Source organism: Onychomys torridus, chromosome 7 (genome assembly GCF_903995425.1).
Source record: "Onychomys torridus chromosome 7, mOncTor1.1, whole genome shotgun sequence".
Lineage (NCBI taxonomy): Eukaryota > Metazoa > Chordata > Mammalia > Rodentia > Cricetidae > Onychomys > Onychomys torridus.
The window spans coordinates 88,626,791-88,651,974 of NC_050449.1; the positions used below are offsets into that span (position 1 = coordinate 88,626,791).

At 38.1% G+C, this 25,184-nt stretch overlaps 1 protein-coding gene across 2 annotated transcripts in view; it reads left to right on the forward strand.

The window, feature by feature from the left end:
- Window positions 1-25,184, forward strand: part of Xrn1 (5'-3' exoribonuclease 1) — a 106,832-nt gene that overhangs the window by 55,080 nt on the left and 26,568 nt on the right. For both annotated transcript variants that reach the window (XM_036192590.1, XM_036192591.1), the window contains 10 exons: window positions 1,545-1,658; window positions 3,176-3,274; window positions 6,437-6,552; window positions 7,133-7,279; window positions 12,055-12,144; window positions 12,362-12,497; window positions 17,581-17,637; window positions 17,909-18,041; window positions 21,248-21,317; window positions 23,492-23,699. In XM_036192590.1, coding sequence (XP_036048483.1) covers window positions 1,545-1,658; window positions 3,176-3,274; window positions 6,437-6,552; window positions 7,133-7,279; window positions 12,055-12,144; window positions 12,362-12,497; window positions 17,581-17,637; window positions 17,909-18,041; window positions 21,248-21,317; window positions 23,492-23,699 — 1,170 coding nt within the window. The remainder of the gene's footprint in view (window positions 1-1,544; window positions 1,659-3,175; window positions 3,275-6,436; window positions 6,553-7,132; window positions 7,280-12,054; window positions 12,145-12,361; window positions 12,498-17,580; window positions 17,638-17,908; window positions 18,042-21,247; window positions 21,318-23,491; window positions 23,700-25,184) is intronic.

A 25,184-nucleotide genomic window follows, 5' to 3' on the forward strand; every position in this document is an offset into this window, starting at 1 on the left:
TGTGTGTTTGAGACCATGGTGGACAACATATCAAGATCCTTTCTTTAAAAAAATTTCTTTTTGCCAGAAATTGACTAATGAATATTAAAGGCTTCCCCTTTGTGTGCATCATCTCTAATATTATGAGGGGCAGTAGGTTCTCTTTATCCAAGAGTTGGTGTTTGACAGCTCCAGTTACCTTCATCCAACCAAGGTCTAAAAATATTATCCGAAAGGGGTCACAATTAAGCAATTCATGTATTTTAAATTGATCACCATTCTGAGTAAGTCTTAAGCTGTCACTCTGATGGAAATCATCTTTGTCCAGTGCGTCAATACTGTATGGGCTACCCACTAAGTAGCATCTCAGTGCCAGCTCAGCAGTCCCAGTGTCGTGGTGCGTGATAACATTTATTTTACTAAATGACTCCCAAGTGAAGCATTGGTACTGGCAGTTAGAAGATGCTCCCTTTAAGAGAAAAGATGAAAGTTTTCCTCGTAGGATGAGGATAGTCTGATTACAGATAGTAAGAATAAATATTCCATTCATGAAATTGTAAGGGAAGTGCTTGTTTCACTATTGGTGGTCTGCTTGAAGCTTGGAGCATGCGTCCACATTTCATAAGTTGTTGGTTTTTGGTTTGTTTGGGTTTTTTTTTTTTTGCCAGAGCTGAGGACCAAACCCAGGGCGTTGCACTTGCTAGGCAAGCGCTCTACCACTGAGCTAAGGCCCCAACCCTTGTTTTTTGTTTGTTTGTTTGTTTGGGTTTTTTGTTGTTGTTTTGTTTGTTTGTTTGTTTGTTTGTTTGTTTGTTTTGAGCTGAGGATCGAACTCAGGGCCTTGCGCTTGCTTGGTAAGCACTCTCCCACTGAGCTAAATCCCCAACCCTCAGTTCTCATTTGTTAACCACATTTCATCATGGAGGCATGTATCATCACATTATCACATGAAGGGAAAGGTGAATACAGTGCTAGACACTTTGAAAGGAAGAGACCATATTCACATAGTCTTAGTCTCCTATTACTGTTATCTTTCACTGTTATCTAATGTATAAAGTAAATGTTATCATAGATGTGTAAGCATAAAAAAGTACTTATACGTTCTAGTACTGACCATGGCTTCAGACATAGTATAGAGGGGGCTTGAAATGTTACCCTATCCCATGGATAAGGGGAATACTGCTATCTATACTAACCCTAACTTTGGAAAATAAACTATAGTGTAGTAATTAAGAGCACAGATTACCTGAGGTGGCGTCTTTACTATGTGACCTTGGATAAGATTCATTGCCTTTTGTGTCAGTCTTCATAAAATGAGATTAAAAGTAAAGAAAGGTCTGCAACCAAAGGTTGTGTAATAAGTAAATGAAATAGATAATGTGTGAAGTATCTAGAAGAGAGAATGATGTAACAAGTCAGTATGTTTTAGGTTTTGTTACTATTGTATAGAAAATCTTATATTTGACATTTGCAGATTAAACAGATTTAGTCCCACAAGAAAAAAAGATGATGTGCAGGCTTTAGAAATACTAGCTGTGATGATTAACTCATTTCATTTTGTATAGGACATCCGAGCTTTTGACTCTCGTTTCTCCAATATCAAAACATTGGATGATTTGTTTCCTCTGAGAAGTATGGTCTTTATGCTGGGAACTCCTTATTATGGCTGCACTGGAGAAGTTAGTTTCAATTTTGTTATTAATTAACTTTTATTAATACAGTTCTTCATTATAAGGATAAGAGGGTGATCAGGAGGTGGGAAAAAGTATTCAAAATCTGGTGATTTGGGTTTGTGTAGCTCTGGCTGTCCTGGAACTCACTCTGTAGACTAAGCTGGCCTCAAATTCAGAGATTCACCTGAGTGCCTCATGCTGAAATTAAAGGTGTGCAGCATCACCACCTGGTTTGTGTTTTTAATATACTTGTTTATTAGGTTATATCTGAAACAATCATAAAATTATTTAAGTAGATTTTAGGCTCAGAGTTAATGAATTTTTAAATGTATTGATAGGTTTAATAATGTTACTTCTCACATGGAAAAAGTACATACAGATATGGAATAAGAGAAAATAAGAGACTATGGGGGACAGATTGGCAGTACTGTTAGGGATTCTGAAGCATATTTGCATATGGCACATGTTTGTGTGTTTATCCATGCATATTTTTCTAACTCTATTTTTCAAAAGAATAAGACACAAAGACACTCTGGTAGCAGTGAACATACATAATACTCAAATTTTGACCTCTAAGACCATAGCACTTCACTAAAAGCAATAGTCCTTCTCACTAAAGTATCTGGTTCTAGGTCTGGAGCAGATAAGATAAAAAATGATACATCAGATGCCAAAAAGTAAAAGTGCTCAAAAGAATAGAAAAACCTATGCCAATAAAGCACAGGAACAAGGTGAAAGGGCTCCTGCTGGCCAGATCTTAAATGTTTGAGTAGCAGAACAATTGAGTACAGTAACAAATTAGAATACACAGACAGAGACTTATTCTTACTTACAAATGCCTAGCCTTAGCTTGGCTTGTTTCTAGACAGCTTTTCTTAAATTATCCCATTTCTCTTTATCTACATATTGCCTCTGGGCTTTTAGCTTTCTTTATTCTACATATCTTTCTTTCCTTCTTACTCCATTGCCGGTTGTGTAGCTGGATGGCTGACCCTTAATGTCCTCCTCTCCTTCTCCTTTTCTTGTGTCCCAGTCTTTTCTCCCCAAATTTCTTCTTCTCTTTATTCTCTGCCTGGCAACCCCACCTATCCTTTCTCCTACCTTGCTATTGGCTGTTCAGCTCTTTATTTATTTTAGTAGTAGTAGTAGTAGCAGCAGCAGCAGTAGTTGTTGTTGTTGTTATATGCATGTGCATATATACATAGTATACAAATATTAAAGACATATTCTTTATAGTATTAACAGTGAGTGAATCTAGGTCAATGTTTTCAGACATTATTTGCATCATTTTGGTAATTTGAAATTATCTACAAATAAGTTAATTTTTATATGTGATTAATACCCATTAAATATAAAGTGACTCACTCTTATAATATTTTTAAATCCTACTATAAATTACAAGAAAGTTTCCACTTTCTAATTCTATGACAATAAAATTTTATTTTAGGAGAGTATCATTCAAATAAGGAGAAAAATAAATGAATGCAATGAAAGATTAAAACACTGTAATTACCCTACCCCAGGTTCAGGATTCGGGTGACGTGATTACAGAAGGTAGGATTCGTGTGGTTTTCAGCATTCCATGTGAACCAAATCTTGATGCTTTAATACAGAACCAGCATGTAAGTACAATAGTTGTTATTGTATAGAATAAACTTTTTTAATGATAGGATATTTTTTCTGCATCCTTAAAATTAATTTCAATATTTAAAAATAAGAATAAGGGATAGAGAAATAGTTCAGTCAGTAAAGTTTAGCTTTGCGCCTTTCCTGGAACTCACTTGGTAGCCCAGGCTGGCCTCGAACTCACAGAGATCCACCTGCCTCTGCCTCCCGAGTGCTGGGATTAAAGGTGTGCACCACCACTGCCCGGCCTAGTAAAGTATTTTTAGTGACGCATGAGGACCCTAGTTTATATCTGCAATAATCATGGATAAGAACTGAGCTTATAGGGGCTGGAGATATGGCTCAGTAGTTAAGAATACTGACTGCTCGTCCAGAGGACCTGGATTCAGTTCTCAGCACCCATATGGTGGCTCACAGCAGTCTGTAGCTCTAGTTCTGGGGGACCCAATACCCTCACAAACACATATAATGTAGGCAAAACACCAATGCACATAATAAAATAATTTTTTTTAAAAAGCTGGGCTAATGGTACATGCTATACTGCCAGTACTGGAAGACTCTAGGACTAGCTTGCCAGCCAGCTGAGTCTAATTGATGAGTGCCAGGATTAGTGAGAAATCCTGCCTCACAAAAGAAAAAACTAGTAGATGGCATCTGAGGAATGACACTAAGGTTATCCTCCACACATGCACTGTGACATGCATGCCCACTCATAAACACACACACTAAAAACATAAGGGAAAAGTAGAAATCTGTTCCCCAAATTTCATGTAGACTATTCATATCAGCCTGGCATAGCATGTTAAGTGCCCAGGCTTAACCTCTAGCATTGAAACAGTACACACACACGTATGTAAATCTTTAGCAAAGAAAAAAAAAAGAAGAAAAATTGCAGAAATTACATTATTAATTGGTGTTTATTCTGTATTGCTGTGATCCGACTTAAGGCATTAAGGATCAGCATATCCAGGAGGGAATTTAGGTATAGAAGGCAGGGGTGTCCCTAAAATCTTAGCATGAACTGTTATAGAAAGCCTTTAGAAGACAGGGTCAGAAGGCATCAGTGTGCCATTAGATGATTAAGCTGGAACACCTTTATGAAAGGTGTTCCTGGGCTGGAGAGATGACTCAGCAGTTAAGAGCACTGGCTGTTCTTCCAGAGGTCCTGAGTTCAATTCCCGGCAACGACATGGTAGCTCACAGCCATCTATAATGAGATCTGGTGCCCTCTTCTGGCCTGCAGGCAGAACAGTGTTCCTTTTACTCTCACTGTCTTTACCCTAGTATTTTAGCTATGCCCTTTATGTTTTTTAGGGTACTATTGATGATTTTAATTAACTTTTAATTACAGCACAGCTTAGAATTCTCAAATGGAGTGCCATTAGTACTTGGAAAAGGACACTTGTATCTATGGCAGCTATGTAAATAGGACATTTTGTCCATGGGTTCTAAATGCTAGTAACCTATGCCAATTATCATAACTGAATGTGCCTCTACACATTTCAAAATGCTTACTAATAAAGTGATACTTCTTATAATTAAGAAATACCTCCTTAATTATTTTGATCTATCTTACAAAGCATGCTTGGTCTATATTTTATTATTACTAAATCTGATGATACTCTTGTTAAACAACCATGTTCTGTGTGTCAATGTGAGCGCTGAGACAATATTTTGTGTAGCCCAGGCTGGCCTTTAACTCACTGAGTAACCAAGGATAACCTAGTACTCCTGATCATCCTGCCATTGTCTTCCAACTATTAGGGCTATGTACATGTACCACCACATGTACTAACATATTCATAATTTTAATAGTAATTTGATATTTCAGCCCACCAAAAACAATTACCTATTTGGACATCATTGTAGATACATATGATCAATAAAATAATGGTGGCTGACTTAATCTCTTACCCACTCCAAGAAATTGATTTTATGTTGGTGAAAATATTTCCATATTCATCTATGAGCATAAAGTAAGAATATAAACTGTTGGAGCTGGGAATGGAGCTCATTGGGTAGAGTGCTTGCTTAACCTACAAGAGGTTCCCTGGGTTCAGTCCCCAGCACTATATGAACCAGCTTAGTGGCCCAAACCTATAATCCCAGCACTTAGGAGGTGGAGGCAAGAGGATCATAAGTTCAAGATTATCCTCAAGCACATAGAAAGTTCAAGGCCAACCTGAGCTACATGAAATGGTCTCAATATATATATTTATATAACTTACAAAGTATTAAGCTATGAATAAAAATTAGTGTCTTTCTATATGCAGCATATAAGGAGCAGATGTGATTGTTAGTTGATAGTAGATTTGCAAATTTCTTCCTAGTCAAAACTTATCCCATCTGCTGGGCGGTGGTGGCGCACGCCTTTAATCCCAGCACTTGGGAGGCAGAGCCAGGTGGATCTCTGTGAGTTCGAGGCCAGCCTGGGCTACCAAGTGAGTTCCAGGAAAGGCGCAAAGCTACACAGAGAAACCCTGTCTCGAAAAAAAAAAAAAATATCCCATCTAATACTTCTTTTTTTGTCTTTTCTTTTTATCCTGCCATATATTTTATTTTTAATTCAAAATAGATTTTCTCATACAGTATATTCTGATTACTGTTTTCCCTTCTTTTTCTTAATGTCACAGTCATTAACTACACAAATAAGTTTCCATTTATTTGACTGTGACTTTCATACAATGGTAAACATTAGTGGAAAAGATTACTACATTCGTATATAAAGGACACTTTTCTTCCCTCACTTGCAACTGATTTGATGATTTGCTGTGTTTGACTTCAGTGTAGTCATTTTTGAGGCCTTATTTTATTCCATATACTCGCTAGCTATCTCTGCTTAAAATATGAAGAATAGTTTTAAAAATGTTATGTGAAGAATTTTCTGTTTCTTGATTACAGAACCTATTTATTAAGACAGATTTTTAAACTGTGCTTCCTACTCCTTCATTCATTCTTGGGAAGACTTAGCTTTAAAGAGAAAGAGAGAGCCTTTTGATCCTTCAGGGGTTGGGGGACCAAGGGACCGTGTGTGTTTATGTTGCCAAAATCCAGTGGTCAGTGGTGTTTTAATTATGTACAGATCTCAAAGGTAACCAGATAGTACTTACTGTAAACATGTATTTCCAGAATTGACCTCTTTATTTTTATATTTAAAGAAATACTCTATAAAGTACAACCCAGGATATGTGTTGGCCGGTCGCCTTGGAGTGAGTGGATACCTTGTTTCAAGGTTTACAGGAAGTATTTTTATTGGAAGAGGATCTAGGAGAAAGTAAGTTTGTATTAGGGATATTTGCTTAAAGTGGCAGAAAAATTAAATATAGAGATTAAATGCTTATTATCTCAGTATTAATTTTCTCCAATTCATGACTGTGGACTAAGTTGCCCATCAGTTCCTTCTGTGGTGGTCCTTTACATGAACAGCAGCATATGCTTTAGATGCTTTCAAGACAGCATGAAATTTTAGCAGCTAACCTTGAAAAAAGGTATCAGAGGGTGTGTGTGAGCCTTGGGAATATATTTCTGTGAATTTTGTTACTTTCCTTTTTTCTAATTACATTATTATATGCTTTCTTAACTTGGATTTTAAAACCTGTCCTGTAGTTTTTTTAATTACTACTAGTTAGTAGTAACCATGCAAACTAAAATGTAGAACAAGCAGAACTGAGCTTTTCTAGAAGTTGAAAATATTTGTCGGGGTTGGTGATGTAGCTAAGTGGTATGTATACCACTTGTCTGGCATGCTTGGGACTTTGGATTCAATCTCTAGCATTGTTTAAAAAAAAAAAAGCATAACTTTTATTTTTGAACAAATTTTAAAACACCTGTGTGTATATGTGGTTTAAACTTAGCCCTCATGGAGACCATAAAGCAAATGTGGGTTTAAATCTCAAATTCAACAAGAAGAATGAGGAAGTCCCTGGATATACAAAGAAAGTTGGGAGTGAGTGGATGTACTCATCTGCAGCGGAGCAGCTTCTCGCAGAGTACATAGAGAGGTAAGTGTCCAGCTAGCTTCACCCCAGACTCTCAGATCAGGCATGTACTGTCTGTTTTGCCTGGCTCATACCCATTTGAAAGGGAGAGTACAATGTACAGCAACAGCTAGGCATGGTGGCATACACCTCTAACCCCAGCACAAGGGAGGAAAGGTAGAAGGATCAGGAATTGGAGGCCAGTCTTACCTGTGTAATGCATTTAAGGCCAGCCTGGGCTATGTGAGACCCTGTCTCCCAAAAAAAAAAAAAAAGTGCAACAACATATTTGCATTAATAATCCCATAGGAAATGTGTTACCATTTTTATTAGGAAGTGCTGAATTACTTAGAAAGAGTTATAGTTAATGTTTTCACTTCTGATTTACAACTTAATGTTCTTCGTACTGTGGCCCAGGTTTCTATCCTCCTTGTCGCTGAAGATCCCTGTGTTGGTTTCATAGGCTCTTATAATAAAGTACCACAAGCTAGCTGCTTTTACTAAGGTGGACTTCATTATCTCAGTTCTGGTAACCAGAATTAAGGTGTCAGCGGGATTATAGTCCCCTACGTCTCTTACTTTCCTGTAACTTTATGTGTTACTTGGCTTGTAGATTGATCATTCCAATCCTCTATCTTCAGGTGACAGTCTCTCTCCCCGTGTCATCACCTAAGTATTCACCCGTGTCTATCTTCCTTTCTCCTTCTTACAGTGGTACTAGTCATATTGGATTAGAGCCCCCTCTAATCGTTTCTCTATTAGAACCCCATTTCCAAATAAAGTCATCTTCTGTTTCTATTTTAAAATATTGTTTTAAATTTACTATTAGTGCATGTGTGTCTGTGCACAAGAGAGTGCACATACTCATACTTAGGGAGGTCTGAAGACAACCTTGTCAGGGAGTTCTCGATGACCTTGACATGATTCCAAGAATTTAACTGAGGTTGTCAAGCTTACATCATCAGGAAGCAAATACCTTCATACACTGAGCCATCTTCCTGGATCACCATTCTGAGTCTTTGGAAGGGGATCATATAGTTCCATATTGCCATATGAAAATTTAGCTTGTTTCTATACTGATTTCCATATTTCCTTAAAAGGTTATGTTCGGACTTCTTTTTCTTGACTTTGAGATTTAACAGCTCCTGCCTACCATGTTGAAGGCTCTGGGTTTGGTCTGAAGTACTACAAAAGATAGTTTTTATTTTTCTAGTTGTTGTATGTCCATTGATTTCCAGCTGTGAAAGGGTTGTCTGTGAGTCCCAGCCCTTCCTCATTCTCTCAGCTCCCTGTAGACATGAGCATATTTCATACAGTTCTTATTACAGTTTTGGGCTAATTTTATAAGGTTTACATGATTGATAAATACTCACAGCTAGAACATGTCATGTATTATCATTATATTTTCTTACCTATCCACATTTTTATTTTCACTGGTTTTTTTTTTTTTTTCAGTTGATTAACATCTGTACACCTATATATTAACTGACCTGAAAATTCTGCCATAAAGATTAAGGGTTCTCTTAGTTTCATCTCTGTCCTAAAGCCTTTTGTCTCTGCTTCAGCTAAAACTGGTGACTCTGAGCTTATGGCCCAGCTCTTGGACCAGAGACAATCTCTATGTCCATACAAATTCTTCCTTTTCTGGCTCCCATTCCTTAATCTTTATCCCCACATTGATGGTACATTTAACCTCAGTAGCTGATGGGAATGGGGTGGGGGGGCTTTGTGTCTGGAAATACTGTTTTCTTTCTCCTACACTTAACTGTAACTTGTCTGGGTAGAGCCCTAGACCAGAGATTATTTTCAGTCAGGATTTTGAAAGCACTGCTCCATTCTTTTCTTGTCTCCTCTATTGCCATTGATAAGTCCTGTGAGTTCTGGTTTGACTCTTTATATTGTGACCTATCTGCTTTTTCTAAAGATACTATTGTTTTAGGTTATTTTGTGTGTATGAGTGTCTTGTCTGCATGTATGCCCATGCACTACTATATGCCCAGTGCCTGTGGAGGGTCAGAAGAGGGCATCATATCACCTGGAACTAGAGTTACAGATGGCTGTGAGTCACCATTTGGGTGCTGGGAACTGAACCCTGGTCCTCTATAAGAACAACCAGTACTCTTAACTTGTAAGCCATCTCTCATCCCCTTGGTGACCTATTTTCATTTCCTGGACTCTTTCTATATGTCAATACTGTTGACTGTGATGATGATGGTACAGATTTTTCCCCATCTCTTCTGTTGGTTAGCCCCTCGAAGTGATAACCCTTACATTCTGGGACACTGCCTTATTATATTTCTTTAATAACAACAAAACAACCTTTTTTTCTGTTCTTTCTCTGTGGGACTCCTGGATTGATCCGTTTGTCTCTTCCTTCTCTTCTTCTCATCCCTTTTCCATATTGTCCTACTCGAGGAGACATCTTCAACTTTATCTTCTTCATTGGTTGGATGGTTGGTTGGTTGGTTTTGTTTTTTTGTTTTTGTTTTTAAGGACAAAGTCTCCCAGTATGGCACCCCTCCCCCATGGCTGGCCTCAAACTCAAAAAGAGTACAGACTGGCCTGAAATTTGTAATCCTCCTCCCTCAGCCTCCTGAGTACTGGTATTATAGGCATGTATCAACATATCTATATATAAAATGAGTGGAATGTCTTTTTTTTTTTTTTTTTTTTTTTAATGTGTCTGCATATACCACATGCTTGTGGGTGCTGCAGAAGAAGGCATCAGATCTCCTGGAGCTGGAGTTACAGGCAGTTGTGAGCCATCTAAATGTTTTTATTTCCATTTTCTCCAAATTGTTTTTTCTCCTCTGTTTTATCTACTGTACCTTTTACGTTAGAAATTTTTTTCTCCACTTTCTAGTGCTTCTTGGTGTCTGTATTTAACAAGGATCTACCAACAAGCCTACTGGGAATTTAGTGCACTTGGGTGGGGCTTATCACATGGGACATTACTATTTCTAAAAATGACCTTCTAATATTCATTACCCTGTATGTATATCTTCTCTCTAACTGGCTAATTTTTCCTAGAGAGGTATCTTCTAGCCTTTTCCTTGCATGATGGATGTAAGGAACAAAACTGACTGCTAGTATTCTGGAAATTAACCAGGTAAAATGGGTTTTGTTGTCCCATGGATTCTGTGATTACTTCCCACCCACCCTAGATCTTTCTTAGACTGAAGGAAATTTTCCCCTGGTAGTAGCAATGCTGCTAACAGCCCTCCACCTTCTGGAATTTTGTGGATAAAGAGAACTACCTCACCTAAAGTCATGTACCCTTTCCACAACACAGTGCCTGGTGTAGGAGCTACAAAATCAAAGGCAACCTACTTGCCCCAGCCCAGGACAAATGTGAAGGGATACCCCAGTTTGAGATCTTTGTGGGACTGGCCAGGAAGTTCACTGAGAACAGTTCACAGCTCAGCGTCTTCCTGTGTCCATTGCCCACTTCTGCTTGTTTTCTTTCCCCTTCCCACAGTGTTGATTTCCAAGTCTCCCCATAAACTTCAGGTCTGTCTCCTCAGAGTCTGCTTTCGAGAGACACAATGCTCCTGACGTGCTATATACTACCTACATGTGCATGAATTCCACATATAGCACAGCACCTGTCCTTTGCCCTTGCACCATCCTTGCCCCTACAGCTCTCTGTCTCTGGTATAACCAAAGCTAGGGTATTTCTTGGCTAACCTGTCTAAAATATAACTGCAGGTATTTATGTAAGGATGGTAGCAAGTAAACAACTATTCCAACTGCTTGCTATATACATTTTCAATGTAAATGCTATTAAATATGTCTGAAGCCTGTAATTCCTAAATGTTTACAGATTCAAAAAAAAAAACTTAGACTTTTTTGTGTGCCTGTTGTTTTCAGTTGTATAAGTTTATTGTGCATAGCTAAAGAGCAGTTCACACATTAGAAACTGAACTGGGAGTAAGAAACTTGTTTTTTAGTTCAGCTCATGAAACACTAAGCCAGAAGTGTTGTGACCTTTTATGTGATTGGCAGCTGCTCTTTCTTCCAGTGACTTGCCCTATTTGTTTATTCTGTTTATTCCTGTCCATCAGTTCAGCTGAATCTCATCCATCCGGTGTCTAAGTTCTAAAAGTTTGCTTCCCCATCATAGGTCATTACATACCCCATTTCTCTTCATTTCTCTTTTTTGGTCTATGTCCAGTTTTCTACTTTATTGTTATTTTAGTGAATTGAGGAAGGACAAAGATTTGTTTAATCTGCTTGGATGTGCCTGAGAGTGTTCTACATGATTCCAAAAGAAATATAATTTTGAAGACTATCAGAAGAAATATATATACTGTTACAATTCGCTACATTATGAAATGTTCCAGCTTTGTTACAAAAATTAGAAAATTAACTTTTAAAACCTGTATATTATTGTAGCATAGTTATTATCCCAGCACTGAGGAAGCTGGAGCCGGAGGATTATAAGTTTGAAGTTAGCCAGGGTTACATAGGAACCCTGTCTAAAAAAAAGGGGGGAAAAAAGTGAACTCACAAATACTATTTTCATATATCATGTTTTAATCAAAGAAGAATCAGAGTCATAATTGGGTTTTTTTTAAGTAATTGAACTATTTCTCAGCCAATGGGAATTTCTTGGAGCTATAGGAATACTCTATCAAGCCTTTTAGTCTCATTCCTTATTATAACTATCCCTTAGTAATACTATAATAATCCTTAGTATATTCCTCATGTCCCCATTAGAATCCAAAATCACTTAATAGAAAGTTTATATGAAGATAATTGCATATTTTAAGGCAATATTTTATTTCTTTGTTGACTAGAGCACCGGAACTGTTTAGTTATATAGCCAAAAACAGCCAAGAAGATGTGTTCTATGAAGATGACATCTGGCCTGGAGAAAATGAGAACGGGTAAGCTAGATTTGTGGTACTTATTGCCCCGTAGTTCAATTCAAAACTAGGTTTGAAAGTTTAGCTAATGTGACCTTTATTTTCTATTGTTTGATTTTTGCTTTAATTTCTTAAAGCTGTTAATTCATAGTTCCCAGAAAGTTTTTTATCAGATTCTTAATATAAACCCTCAGAAAGTTTTAATCAGTGTGGAAAATTACTGTTGTTTTTATTGTAGTGCTGAAAAAGTTCAAGAAATTATGACTTGGCTCAAAGGACACCCTGTCAGCACTCTGTCCCGTTCTTCTTGTGACTTACACATTCTGGACGCAGCCATTGTTGAAAAAATTGAGGAAGAAGTTGAAAAGTGCAAGGTACGTTTAGTAACCATGGTTACTGATGAGAGCTGAAGTTACAATGGCCAACTAATGTATGTACTTAATGATTCTCATTAATACTGAATAATCCTATAGTATTTCCAGCAACCATTAGGAAATTTAAACAAATACGTGTAAATACCCTTCAGTGTGCCAAAACTATAAATTTTAAAATTTGTTTCTTTGTAATATTTCTAATTTTATGATTCTAGTTACAGTGGAAAGTTTGTGGATGAGAAATAATGATGATTTCCTCTTAGTCACTATTGTAATTACATTCTTTAAAGACACAGTTGAGAGTTAGTGAGATGGCTCAATTGAGATGCCTGATGATGGGGATTCAGTCCCAGGATGCACATGGTAGGAGATGACAACCAACTCCCTGAAAGTTGTCCTCTGACATGAGTGCACTCACACCCAGGCACATGCACAAACACAGATATGTACACTAATCTCTTATTTTTCTATTCTGCTGTTTCAAAGCAACAAAATTATATAGTTGACTTAACCTATTTTCTCCTTTTTAAATAAATGCTACATTAGAAGTAGATTGATTATGTTGATATTTGTTTAAAGTTTAATTTCTCTTCATGATGCCTTGATAACACACTCTTTTTTGAATTACTAGCAAAATCAGTTAAAGCTTGGGCTCAAGAGCCATTCATACCACCATGAACTTAAGATTCTTTTTCAATATTTTAATTTTTTCATGCCTCCATTTCATCATTGGTAAATCAGTAATAAAATAATGCCTACCTCATAAATTATGATCATCAGTAAGATCAGCTGGAATAAAACATGTTCTCTTCAGGACTGGGAATGTGGCTTAGTTGATATACAACTTTGCTAGGATACACAAAGCCCTGATCTTATCCCAGCACCACATCAAGCCAAGTATGGTAGTGCATGCCCATAATCTCAGCACTCAGAAGTAACAGCAGGAGAACCAGAGTTAGTTCCAGAACAGCCAGTCTGTGGTGATGGTCACGAAAACCATAACTGCATGGCTTTTTCTCTTTGAAGAAAATTAATATACTCACAGTCAAGAGGATTGCTCTGTGTAATGTTGTTCTCAGTACTGTGAATTAGGCAAGGACATTACCACTGAGATAATACCCTCAGCCCTAAGAGTTTAATTATTCACAGCAGGCACTGGAGAGGTGGTGCCATGGCTAAGAGCACTTAGTGCTCTCAGAGAGGATCTGGGTTCAGTCCCAGCACCCATATAGTGGCCCAAAGCCATCTACAACTTCAGTTCCAGAGGATTCAACTCCCCCTTCTGCCTTCTTCAGACACTGCATGCATGTGTTGTATTTACCTACCTGCAGGCAAACATCTATACACACATAAAATTAAAATAAATATTTAAAACTTTTTTCAGGCCAGTGAGCTCATTTGGATACAAAGGATTCTGTGGTTCCCATTTGCACTCCCAGAACTTAGGAGGCTGTCATAGGAGGGTTGTACTAGTGTGAGGCCAGCCAGGGATCGAATGAGACCCTGTCTCAAAAACAAAACAGGGCTAGAGAGACGGCTCGCTAGATGGGAGTGCTCATTGTATAAGTCTGAGGACCTGTGTTCAGAAACCCTGTACTCACATAGAAAGCCAGGCATGGCCTTACATACTTGTAACCCCAGCATTCCCTGAGGGGTCTGGGGGGACAGAGGGTTTGGGGGACAGACAGGATTTCTGGGGTATTTTAGCTGCCAGTCTGGTTGGGGGTGGCAATTGGAAAGCTAATAGCAGGTTTCACGTTCATGGAAGAGACCCTGTCTCAAAAGTCTAAAGCAGAACATGATAGAGGAGGACCACTAACCGCCTCCTCTAGCGTCCTCAGGTGTGTCTGTCGGCACGTCAACACTCATATACACATTCGTCATATCCACACACAACACAATTTTTTACTCATTTTTTATTTTGCAAACATAAAATACATATACAAAAGTATAGTTAATTATTTTATTATAACATGCATATAGGTAAGACAAGAATTTAAAGTGTATTTATGAGTGAAAGGAGTGTAATTAGGGTTAAGGTGTGTTATTTGAGTAATAAGGAAAGAAGAAAAAACTAAATACAACATTCTGAAAATGATATAAACTTCTTTGTAATGCAGGGCCAACATTAAATGAATTTATCAGTAGCTTTTAGACTAGGATGTGCTTCAGTAGTAGAGCACTTACCTACATGTCTGAGGTTTAGGTTTGGATTGGATCCTTCGCGCGCGCACGCACGCACGCACGCACGAGTTTTCTTATTAGACAGTAGTCCTCATACTGGAAGAACATTCTTAAGCATTCTGGGTTTCACTCAAGAGCAGTGATTTACAAGTAAATGACAATGGACTCTAGTTAAGTACTGGTTCTGAAAAGCCAAATATGGTGGTGCACAGCCATAATCCTAGGGGGGGGGGGGGGCTACAGGATGACTGTCATAAATGTAAGCCCAGGCCATGCTTAGCAAGTTCCAGGCCAGCCAGGGCTAAAATAACAAGACTGTTGAAAGGAAAAGCAAGAGGCTGGGTCTGTCTGATTCTGACATGCAGAAGATAGCCTGTGCTAAGCCTCAGAACACTTGCTCGTTCCCTGAGCTCTGAGCAGAGGAGAGGCTACACCCCATTTGCGCAGTTCTGACAGAGCCATAATGGGTGCTATGAGAAGCCGAACTCAAAGTGCAAAGCCACACCAGAGAAGTGCCACTAGTTTAGATGTAACTAGTCCTGGCCAGGGACCTTAATTGTTTTTCTCCATCTCTTGGAAACGGTTTTATTCATTTTTGTTTAAATTTTAAAAATTATTAACTTATTTTAAATTAATTTTAAAATAAAAATTAAAAGCAAAAATTACATATACTTATATACAACATATCATATTTAGAAAGAATATTTAATGACCTATTTTTTTCTTTTCTGTCAGTATGAAATGGGTTAGTTTTAACTATAAGTTGTCACAATTATAGATAACTAGACCTTTAGAAGATGCTTGTAAACTTGACTGCAAGAGCTGTGGATATCAGATCTGGGTTCAGGAATTTGTCAAAGGAATATGTGGTTATGAGAAGTGGATGTACTGTATACACAGAAATAGGAATGGGTGTGCCTGGGAACCAGCAAAGGGACAGATGGGGTACCTCACAATTTCAGATCCCAAACCAACTTATTTTTTATTTGTTTTGTAACAGAGTCCAAGTTTTTACGTGTGTCCATTTCCCTGGCTGTACTTCCCAGCCTCCCTCATGGCCAGGTGTGACCACAGAATGTGTTCTAGTCAGAACCTGGGAGTAGACCCATTATGGATCGCTCCCAGAATGGTTCACTGAAAGCGCCTACCTGCTGTTTAACTTACTCTTCTAGCACAAGTTTTTCATCTCTACTCTCTTCCCTCCTGCCTGAAAGACTGAAAAATGGTGGCTTTGTTAGCTATCTTAGTCCGTCTATTTTAACAGGTTAGAAAGAAAAGACTTTATTTAACAATCACCCTTTCTCTCTTCCCCTTTCCTCTCAGTGTTTGAGAGGGGAGTATTAGTGATTAGTTGGTTGGTTGGGTTTTTTAGTTTTGGTTGGTTTGGTTTGATTTATATTTTCTTTTAAAATGACAGAATAAATTCTAGTCTGTTTTAACAAAAACAAAAAAGCAACCACCTGGTTCTGAGTCACTTGGTCTAAGGTTAAGACCTGAGTATACACTCACATGCCCCAGATAATGTTTTTGTAGATAAATGCTTCATACTTTTTTTCTCATTAGTATAAATCTTCCTTAGCATAGCATGATGACTGGAGCCTGTAATCCTGGCACTCAGAAGGCTGAGGCAGGGAGATCATCATTAATTTGAGGATACCTGTGTTACAGAGTAAAACCTTATCTCAAAAAAACTTTTATTGACTATTCTTTATAATTCTTCTTAGAACTTATATCAAAACAAAATATAATCTTCCAGGCTGGAGATTCTGCTCAGCAGGTAAGAGCACTGACTGCTCTTCCAGAGGTCCTGAGTTCAATTCCCTACAGCCACATGGTAGCTCACAACCATCTATAATGAGATCTGGTGTCCTCTTCTGGCATGCAGGCATAACACTTTATACATAATAAATCTTTAAAATATATAAAATCTTCTGTAATAAAAGTAAGTTTCTTAGGTTTTACATAGTAAGCTTGTGTCTTGGGTTGCCAGTTACACATTAGATGTGCTCACAGCAAGACTGCTGATACAGTTCCAAGTCATGCACTTTCCTAGTACCACTGAGGACCTGAAATTAACTACCAGCACTGGGCAAGAGGAGACTTTGCCTAGACCTACTCACCTACCCATGCTGTAAAAATTAATCTGATTATCCTCCTTCCCACCACTGCACTTGAGTAGTCTAAAGTATTAGTCCTCAGTGTACTTCTAACTTTGAGTTTTTCTGTTCTATACTTCAAAACAATTTACTGGGGCCAGTGAGATGGCCCAGTGGGGGAAGTGCTTGTCATCAAGCCCAGTGACCTGAGTTTTAACCTCCAGTTTAATCTTTCAGGGAGAAGAGTACTGATCCTTCAAGGTGTCCTCATATCTCCATTTCTAGGCCATGACACATGTGCACATGCACGCGCACACACAAAAATAGAATTAAAAATAAATATGATTTAAATATTTAACTTTAAAACTTATAAATAAGAATTTAGGGCCATGACATGTACCTTTAATCTCAACATTTGGGAGGCAAAGGCAAGTGGATATCTGTGAGTTCAAGGCTAGCCTGGTTCACATAGCAGGACAACAAGGTCTACATAGTGAGACCTACTTCAAAAAATTAGGGCCAGCAAGATGTCTTAACTGGTAAAAAGCACTTGCCACCCCATGATCTGTGTTTGATCTCTGGGTTCTTCATAAAGGTAAAGGGGAGAACCAATTCCATACATACTACCTAAAATAACAAAATTTAAGAATTTAGGCTATATTCATCTTATAAATATGTATGTCACTCCTGCAAGTGCAAAACCTTAGGCATTCTTAAAATTTAATACCTTTATTGGCTTTATAAAATTCATAGTTAAAACTGTTGAATGGTTTTATAATTTTCTATTTGGATTTCTTCTTCAGCAAAGAAAGAATAATAAGAAAGTACGAGTAACAGTGAAGCCCCATCTGCTGTACAGAGTAAGTATCTGTAGGGATTGAAAGTTACTGTTTTCCTTTGAAAACACATAGGAAACAAGAATTGCCTCAAGCCTGAATGGTGGCATGCATGTACTGCCAACACTCAGGAGATGGATTCAGAAGTCTGCTGGTTCTGCTAGAGGATGGTTGAGGTTATAGGAGAAGTTTGCACTCAGTGTGGGCTGCATAAGACCATGCCTCCACAAACAAACATGGTTTCTGGTATGAGAAGGAGGCTCTTTCCTTAGAATACATGCTCTCTTCTTTTCAGCCATTAGAGCAGCAGCATGGGGTCGTCCCTGATCGGGATGCTGAGTTCCGTCTGTTTGATCGCGTTGTGAATGTCAGAGAGAACTTCTCAGTACCAGTTGGCCTCCGAGGCACCATCATTGGAATTAAAGGGGGTAAGGCTTCAGAGCTTGATGTCTTCAGTGCCTTCACATTGTGAAATAGAATATAGTTTTGTGGATTGTGTGTGCCTCTAAGCAGAAAATAAATCAGAGAAAAGGCTAAATCCTTTTATGTTTTGAGTGTTTTTACCTTTTGGTTGTACTTTTCAAAGAAAATTCTCTTTTTCTGTTTCACATAATCATCTGAGAAGTGGGTGAATGAAGGGGAAATTGAGAAGAACTATTGATAACTTGGTAGTTTATGTATATCACACTAAAATTAAATAAGGTCTTAGAGGATATACTTACATTTTTATGAAACTAAAAGGAAATTTTCATCATCGTAAACTTTTGACAGATCTTACCATAGTTTTACCTTAATTTGCATTATAATCTATAGGTTCTAGTAAGCCTGATAATCTTGAAATCTTTCAAAATAAACACTATGTTGTCTACAGTGAGAAGACTTTGGGTGATTTGACTTTCAGGAATCCAACTAGGTTCTAGCCAGCTATGGGGTCTGCACGTGCAGTCACAACACCTGGGAGGCTAACGTGGTAGTTTATCACAGTCCAAGGCTGACCTTGGACACCTAGAAAATTCCAGCCCAGTCTAGGCTGCAGAGTGAGACTGTCTGAAAAAATAAGAAAATGGGGATAAGGAGATGTCTGTAAGTGTTTGCTAATAAGAGTAAGGACCCAAGTTCATCCCAAGAGCTCATAAAAACTTAGGTGTCTTAGGGTTTCTATTACTGTGATGAACACCATGACCATCATGAGAGATGCATTTCCATAGCAACATGGAGAGGAAGGAGTTTATTTGGCTTACATATCCCAAGTTGAACTCCACTGAGGGAATCAAAGACAAGAACTCAAACCAGGTAGGAACCTGGAGGCAGAAGCCGTGGAGGAGCTTACTGGCTTACTCCCAAATGTATATTGTGTATGGGTACATGTGGAGATGAGGAGACAAGTTGCGGGGGTCAGTTCTTGCCTTCCATCATCTGGGGTTCCAGGGCTAGTGCCCCGATCTTCAGGCTTGTTGGCAACTGCCTTTGACACCGAACATCTCTCAACTGCTCTTTTTAACTAAGCATAATAACTGAGTGATATTTTACAGTGGTGGAGATATATGCAGGAAAAAAAGATGCGGCCATATACCAACTAGATTGACTCAAATGGAAAGGGGGTTTGTGGTGCAGCTCAGTTGGTAGATTGCCTGCCTAGCATGTGGCAAAGCACTGGGTCCAGTCTCTAGCACCACAGGCAAACAGAGGCAGAGGCAGTGGGAAACAGAAGTTCAGGGTCATCCCCGGCTATATGGTAAGTTCAAAGACAGCCTGGGCTGTATCAGGCTTTACCTCAGAAGAGAAAGGAAGGATGAAAAGAAAGAAAATAAGGCAGTGTGCTGGTGCCAGCAGTGCCATGGAGTGACTAGAACTCTCCTACATTGCCAGTGAGAATGTGGATACAGCCACTTCGGAAAGTAGTTTGATAGATCTTTTTTCTTTTTCTTTTTAGTTGAAGAGGGGTATTTTTATTTTTTGACACAGTTTCTTCATAGTCCAGGCTAACCTCAAACTCATGGTCTTTCTCCATTCGTATCCCAAGTGTTGAAATTTGTTTGTGCACTACCAAGTCTGGCTTCGTTTGTGACAGGGTCTTCCTATATAGCCAAGACTATCCTGGAACATAGTATATTGCATAGGCTAATCTCAAACTCATTACAGCTATTCTAATAAATTCTTTTTTCTTTTTCTTTATGTGTGTCGGTGTGTGTATGTAGGGGGATGTGTGTATGCTCACTTGGGTGCCACAGTGTGGTGTGTGGTGTGTGTGTGTGTGTGTGTGTGTGTGTGTGTGTGTGTGTGTGTAGGTCAGAGGACAATTGGCAGGAAACATTCTCTCTTTCTACCATTTGAGTCCTGGGGATTGTACTCAGGTCATTTCACCAGCTATGATAAGTTCTTAAATGTGAACATACACCATCTGCTCAGTCATTCCATCCCTAGATACCAACCCAGGAGAAAAAAAGACTTGAATTTACATCAAGCCTTGTGTGATAACCAAAAATTAGAAAAATCCAAATGCTTGCCAGTAAGTGAATGAATAAACTGGATGCTACATAATGAAATGCTTCTCAAAAATTAAAAAAAAGGAAAAAATGGTACATTCAAAATGGATGGCTCTCAAAACGATTGTGTTGAAAGAAGCCAAACCAAAAAGAATATAAGCTATATAATCTTATTTAAATAAAATTTTAGATGTATGCACTAGTCTATAATGACAGTGTTTTAATAGTTTTCTGATCAATAAGGTGTACATAACAAAATAACACAGAAGACTGAGAATAACTATCTCATTTATTGTGGCTTCTTTAATTACGTATGGTAAATTTTATTATATTACATAGTTTTAAGTATGTAATATTTATCATATGCCAATTTTAATTTAAAAATTTTTAAATGCATTCCCTAATACCTAGTAACTTCACTTCTAGGGAAGGATTAGCCTACTACATAAAGGACACATTTATGTGATATTCTTATTAACATTCTTATAATAGCAAAAATTATAAACTGTGTCCACTAGCAGAGAAAACAGATCAGTGATGGTATACAGATATATAGATAGAATACAAGAAATACTGAGGTATATTCAGGAAATAGGAATGAATCTCATAATTTTAAAACAAGGGGTTGGGGATTTAGCTCAGTGGTAGAGTGCTTGCCTAGCAAGCACAAGGCCCTGGGTTCTATCCTCAGCTCCAAAAATAAAAATAAAAATAAAACAAACACAATTGTGTTACAAGAGTATATTCTCTATCATATATATATATATATACATATATACATATATATATATATATATATATATATATATATATATATATATCTTAGAACTTTCAAAACACTATTATACATTATTTCAAATATGTCCATAGATAGTAAAAGTGTAAAGATATATAGGAAACCAAACTGCAAAGGTAAAGGTTGTGATTGCCTTTTCAGAAATAAGGACACAGTGGTCTTCTAAGGCATTTGTGTTGTTTCTTGCTTTGGATGACAGTCAATGTGTTGTTATGTCATTCTTCATATTTAAAATGGTTTTTTGTGTGTGTGAACTTTTAAAATAAAACAAATGCTCTGAGCACTCTTAAAAACTTAGTATTGGCTTCTCATATGGTTTATAAGTCTGACTCCCTCTCTTCTTCTTTAACAGCTAGTAGAGAAGCTGATGTACTATTTGAAGTATTATTTGATGAGGAATTTCCTGGAGGCTTAACAATAAGGTTTGTATTTCCAAATAATAACTGTGCTTTGTGTTATTTTTAAATGTGTTTGCCCACAGTTTGACACCATAGTTGCTCCCACTGTTGTAACAGTAAGACAGACGTTTTGTCTACCCTCTAGAGTTTCCATTTAAGCAAAAGAGATTCAGCACCTGACTGTATTATTTCATTAAAATGTGACAAGTACATGAATAGTGGTTAACTGAGCAAAGATGGAAAAATAGAGTGAAAAGTATTCAGGAAGACAGGATAGAACATGCAACAAAGAATATTTCCTAGTTAAGTGACTTGAATAGAGCCAGCTGAATTCAGTGACATGTAAGTCTTTATTGTCTAATGTAGTGGAGTTGTAGGAGGTTAGCCAGATTGTAGTGGCCCAAGGAGTGAATGGCTCTATAGTAAGGGAGACAGGAAATTTGATTCTGAAGGGGAAAGTCAATAACTGGAAGTGATGAGGTTTAGCAGTAGAGTTGAGTTTCTTTTATTTCAAAACAAATGAAGATGAAGTCATTTTGAGGAAGCTCTAATACAAAGCTTAAGTAGACAAATTACAAAGTTAAAGTTACAGGAGATAATAGTTAGGATGAACTTTCTCACTTCAACTTTGTAATAAAGATTACTAGAATGTTGGAAGGAAGAAATAGGATCCTTTTCCAGCTTTTCTTTCTAAATTTAACTGCAAAGCTGACATGACCTTAATTTCCTTTGCGTCTGTGTTTTGGTTAGTGGGTAGTTATAATTTTAAAATTCCTCTTATTTAGCCTCCTGACATAAAATCTGAAGTCTATACTGAGTGGTTTCTAACGATGCCATTATTGGGTCAGGTAGATGGTGCAGCAGGTATAGGAGATTGCTGCCCACACCTGGCAATGAGGCCTAGCCCCAGGACACAGAAAGGTGAAGGAAGGAAAGAACTGATTACATCAAGTTGTTCTCTGACCCCTGTGCACACTAAATAATAGTATAAAACTTTTACTGTGTTGAAACTTGAATGTGCTTCTTCCTCTAAAACCTTCCAGTTTGTACTCTTCAAATGCATTAACAGAATTTGGATCTCTTATTCAATTGTTTGGTTGTAACTCCACTTTGCACAATAAGTGCATATATTACATGACTTTTTGTTTTCTTTTATGTGTGTTTTGAGACAAGATCTTGGTCAAAGTTGTCCTTAAACCTAAGATCTTCCTTCCTCTACATTCCAAATGCAGGAATGACAGACAGCCCTGTGCCAGAACACTGTCAAAATACACCTGTATGTTTTAGGCTTTGGGTTTTGTTTTCTTTTTCATTATTTTAATTTCTTTAACAAGAGATTTCATCTAGGTAGACTAGTTTCACACTTGAAATGTAGCCAGGGCTGACTTTGTACACCTGATACTCCTGCCTCAGCCTCTCTGGTGCTGTGATTACAGGCATGCAGCACCATGCCTGGCTTGGGTGGTTGTTGTTGTTCTCTTGATACCTTTTTCTCCTAGTCCTAGTTAAGGGCATCTGATAGAGAGCTATGTGAACAATCCCTGCATGCATACTCACTTTTATTTTTATTTATTTATATTTTTAAAGATTTATTTATTCATTATGTATACAGTATTCTGCCTGCATGTGTCCCTGCAGGCCAAAAGAGGGCACCCGATCTCATTACAAGTGGTTGTGAGCCACCATGTGGTTGCTGGGAATTGAACTCAGGACCTCTGGACCTCTAGAAGAGCAGTTGGTGCTCTTAACCACTGAGCCATCTCTCCAGCCTCATACTCACTTTTATAATGCAGAATCAGTACTCGTGTAGTTCTCATGAAGACACCACATATTGTAGTAACCTGAAACTCATAAAGGAATTCCATTTTTTTCATTGTCCTTCAATAAAAGAAGATAGTATTTTGAAAGAGAGAAAGTATTAGGTAATAGAGTTGAAACAGTTGACGAAAGACTCCCGCATCCCCTTTTCTCAAGTACAGGGATCCAACCCTGAACTACATTACCAAATTTCTTTTGCTTTTGCTTTTCTTCCCCATATTTTGAGGCAAGGTCTTACTCTGTAGTACAGGTGGCCTTGAACCGCCTATGTATCTGAGGATGACTTTGAACCCCCGATCTTCCTACTCCTGCCTGTCAACCGCTAGCATTATAGATAGGTATGTACCAGACCCACCACTAAACTAACTTTTTAATCGTAGGTGCTCACCAGGTAGGGGTTACCGACTGCCAACAAGTGCCTTGGTGAACCTTTCTCATGGGAGTCGATCTGAAACTGGAAATCAGAAGTTGACAGCCATTGTGAAACCACAGCCAGCTGTGAATTACTGCAGCGCAAACTCATCAGTTTCTTCTGGGCACCTGGGAGGACTCAACCATTCTCCTCAGTCACTTTTTGTCCCTACTCAAGTAAGTTTCTCATTTATTTCTCTCCACTCTCTTTGCAAATTAAAAATGATAGAGAAATCCTAAGTGGAAACTTGATTTGATTGAGTTTTCTTTTTTGATTTAAAGAAAATTGGTACAGAGCTTGATGTAAAGATACAGTTTTTGTTTTTGTTTTTTTTCTTTGTTTTATTTTTCTGAGACAGGGTTTCTCTGTGTAGCCCTGGCTATCCTAGAACTAGCTCTGTAGCCCAGACTGGCCTCGAACTCACAGAGATCCACCTGGCTCTGCCTCCCAAGTGCTGGGATTGATTAAAGGCATGCGCCTCCACTGCCCAGCTTCAGTTTGCTTTCTTATGGGACCCTGGACCACCAGCCCACAGTAAGCTGGGCCCTCCCACATCAATCAACAGTCAGGAAAATATACTACAGACTTGCCCCAGACATTCTCCCAATTGAGAGTCTCTATTCCCAAATGACTCCATCTTTTCCATTGACATAAAACTGACTAGCCCAACACTTAAATTCTTATGTAATCTAACTGTCCTATGATACCTCTTAGGAATGACAATAAATTTGAACCACAGTGGGGAGATGATTATGTCATACTCATCAAAAACAAGTTTTAACTTTAAAAAACCTATAATCCTAGTACTTGGCAAGGCGCTCAGAAGTTTGAGGTCATCCTCCACTACATGAGAGTGAGGCCTCCAGTGCAAACCTAACAAAAACAAGTTTCACATTCTTGCCATGCATTTCATGATCGTGTTCTTCATCTTTCTGAGCACCAAAATTAGGTTATTGTCCATGAGACAGTTTTAATTCTATGATTCCAAGTCTTAGGCTTAATCGTATTTTTAGCACAAATGCCATGTATGATTTATCATTGCAAACTTCATATGTTTATTATAAAGCAGTTTGAAAAAATAGGTAATTAAATGTTAATAAACACAAGCAAAATTCTCTCCAGTTACATAAGTAAGCACAATTAAGTTTTTCTTCTTTGGGGGTTTGTTTCTTTTGAACAGGGTCTCACTATGCAGCTATGGCTGGCCTGGAACTTGCTATATAGACTAGATCAGGCTGAACTCTGAGAGCTCTGCCTGCCTCTGCTTCTACCTCCTAAAGGCAAGCGCCACCTCTACTGGCCCAGTATTAAGTTTTTCCCGTCTTAATCTGCAGGAAACCATTTTAAAATTATTAGATTATTTCTGTGTAAGAAGGAGATGTATTTGTTTTTAGGCAGGTTCTCACTGGGTGGCCTGGTCTGGAGTTGGTGTTCTTGCCTACACCTCCTGGGACTCTAGGTGTGTGCCCAAAGGTGAAGGTTTTTAAATAAAGTCTTTAAGTGAGAGATTAAATAAGTTAATAGGTTAGCACATTAGAAAACAAAAAATCAGTCTGTTGGTGGGGATATTGTTTATCATCCTTTGAAGGGAAGTTTGAGACAGGTTCTCACATAAGTCCAGGCTTCAGGCTTGTTACGTAGCTGAGACTGGCCTCAGACTC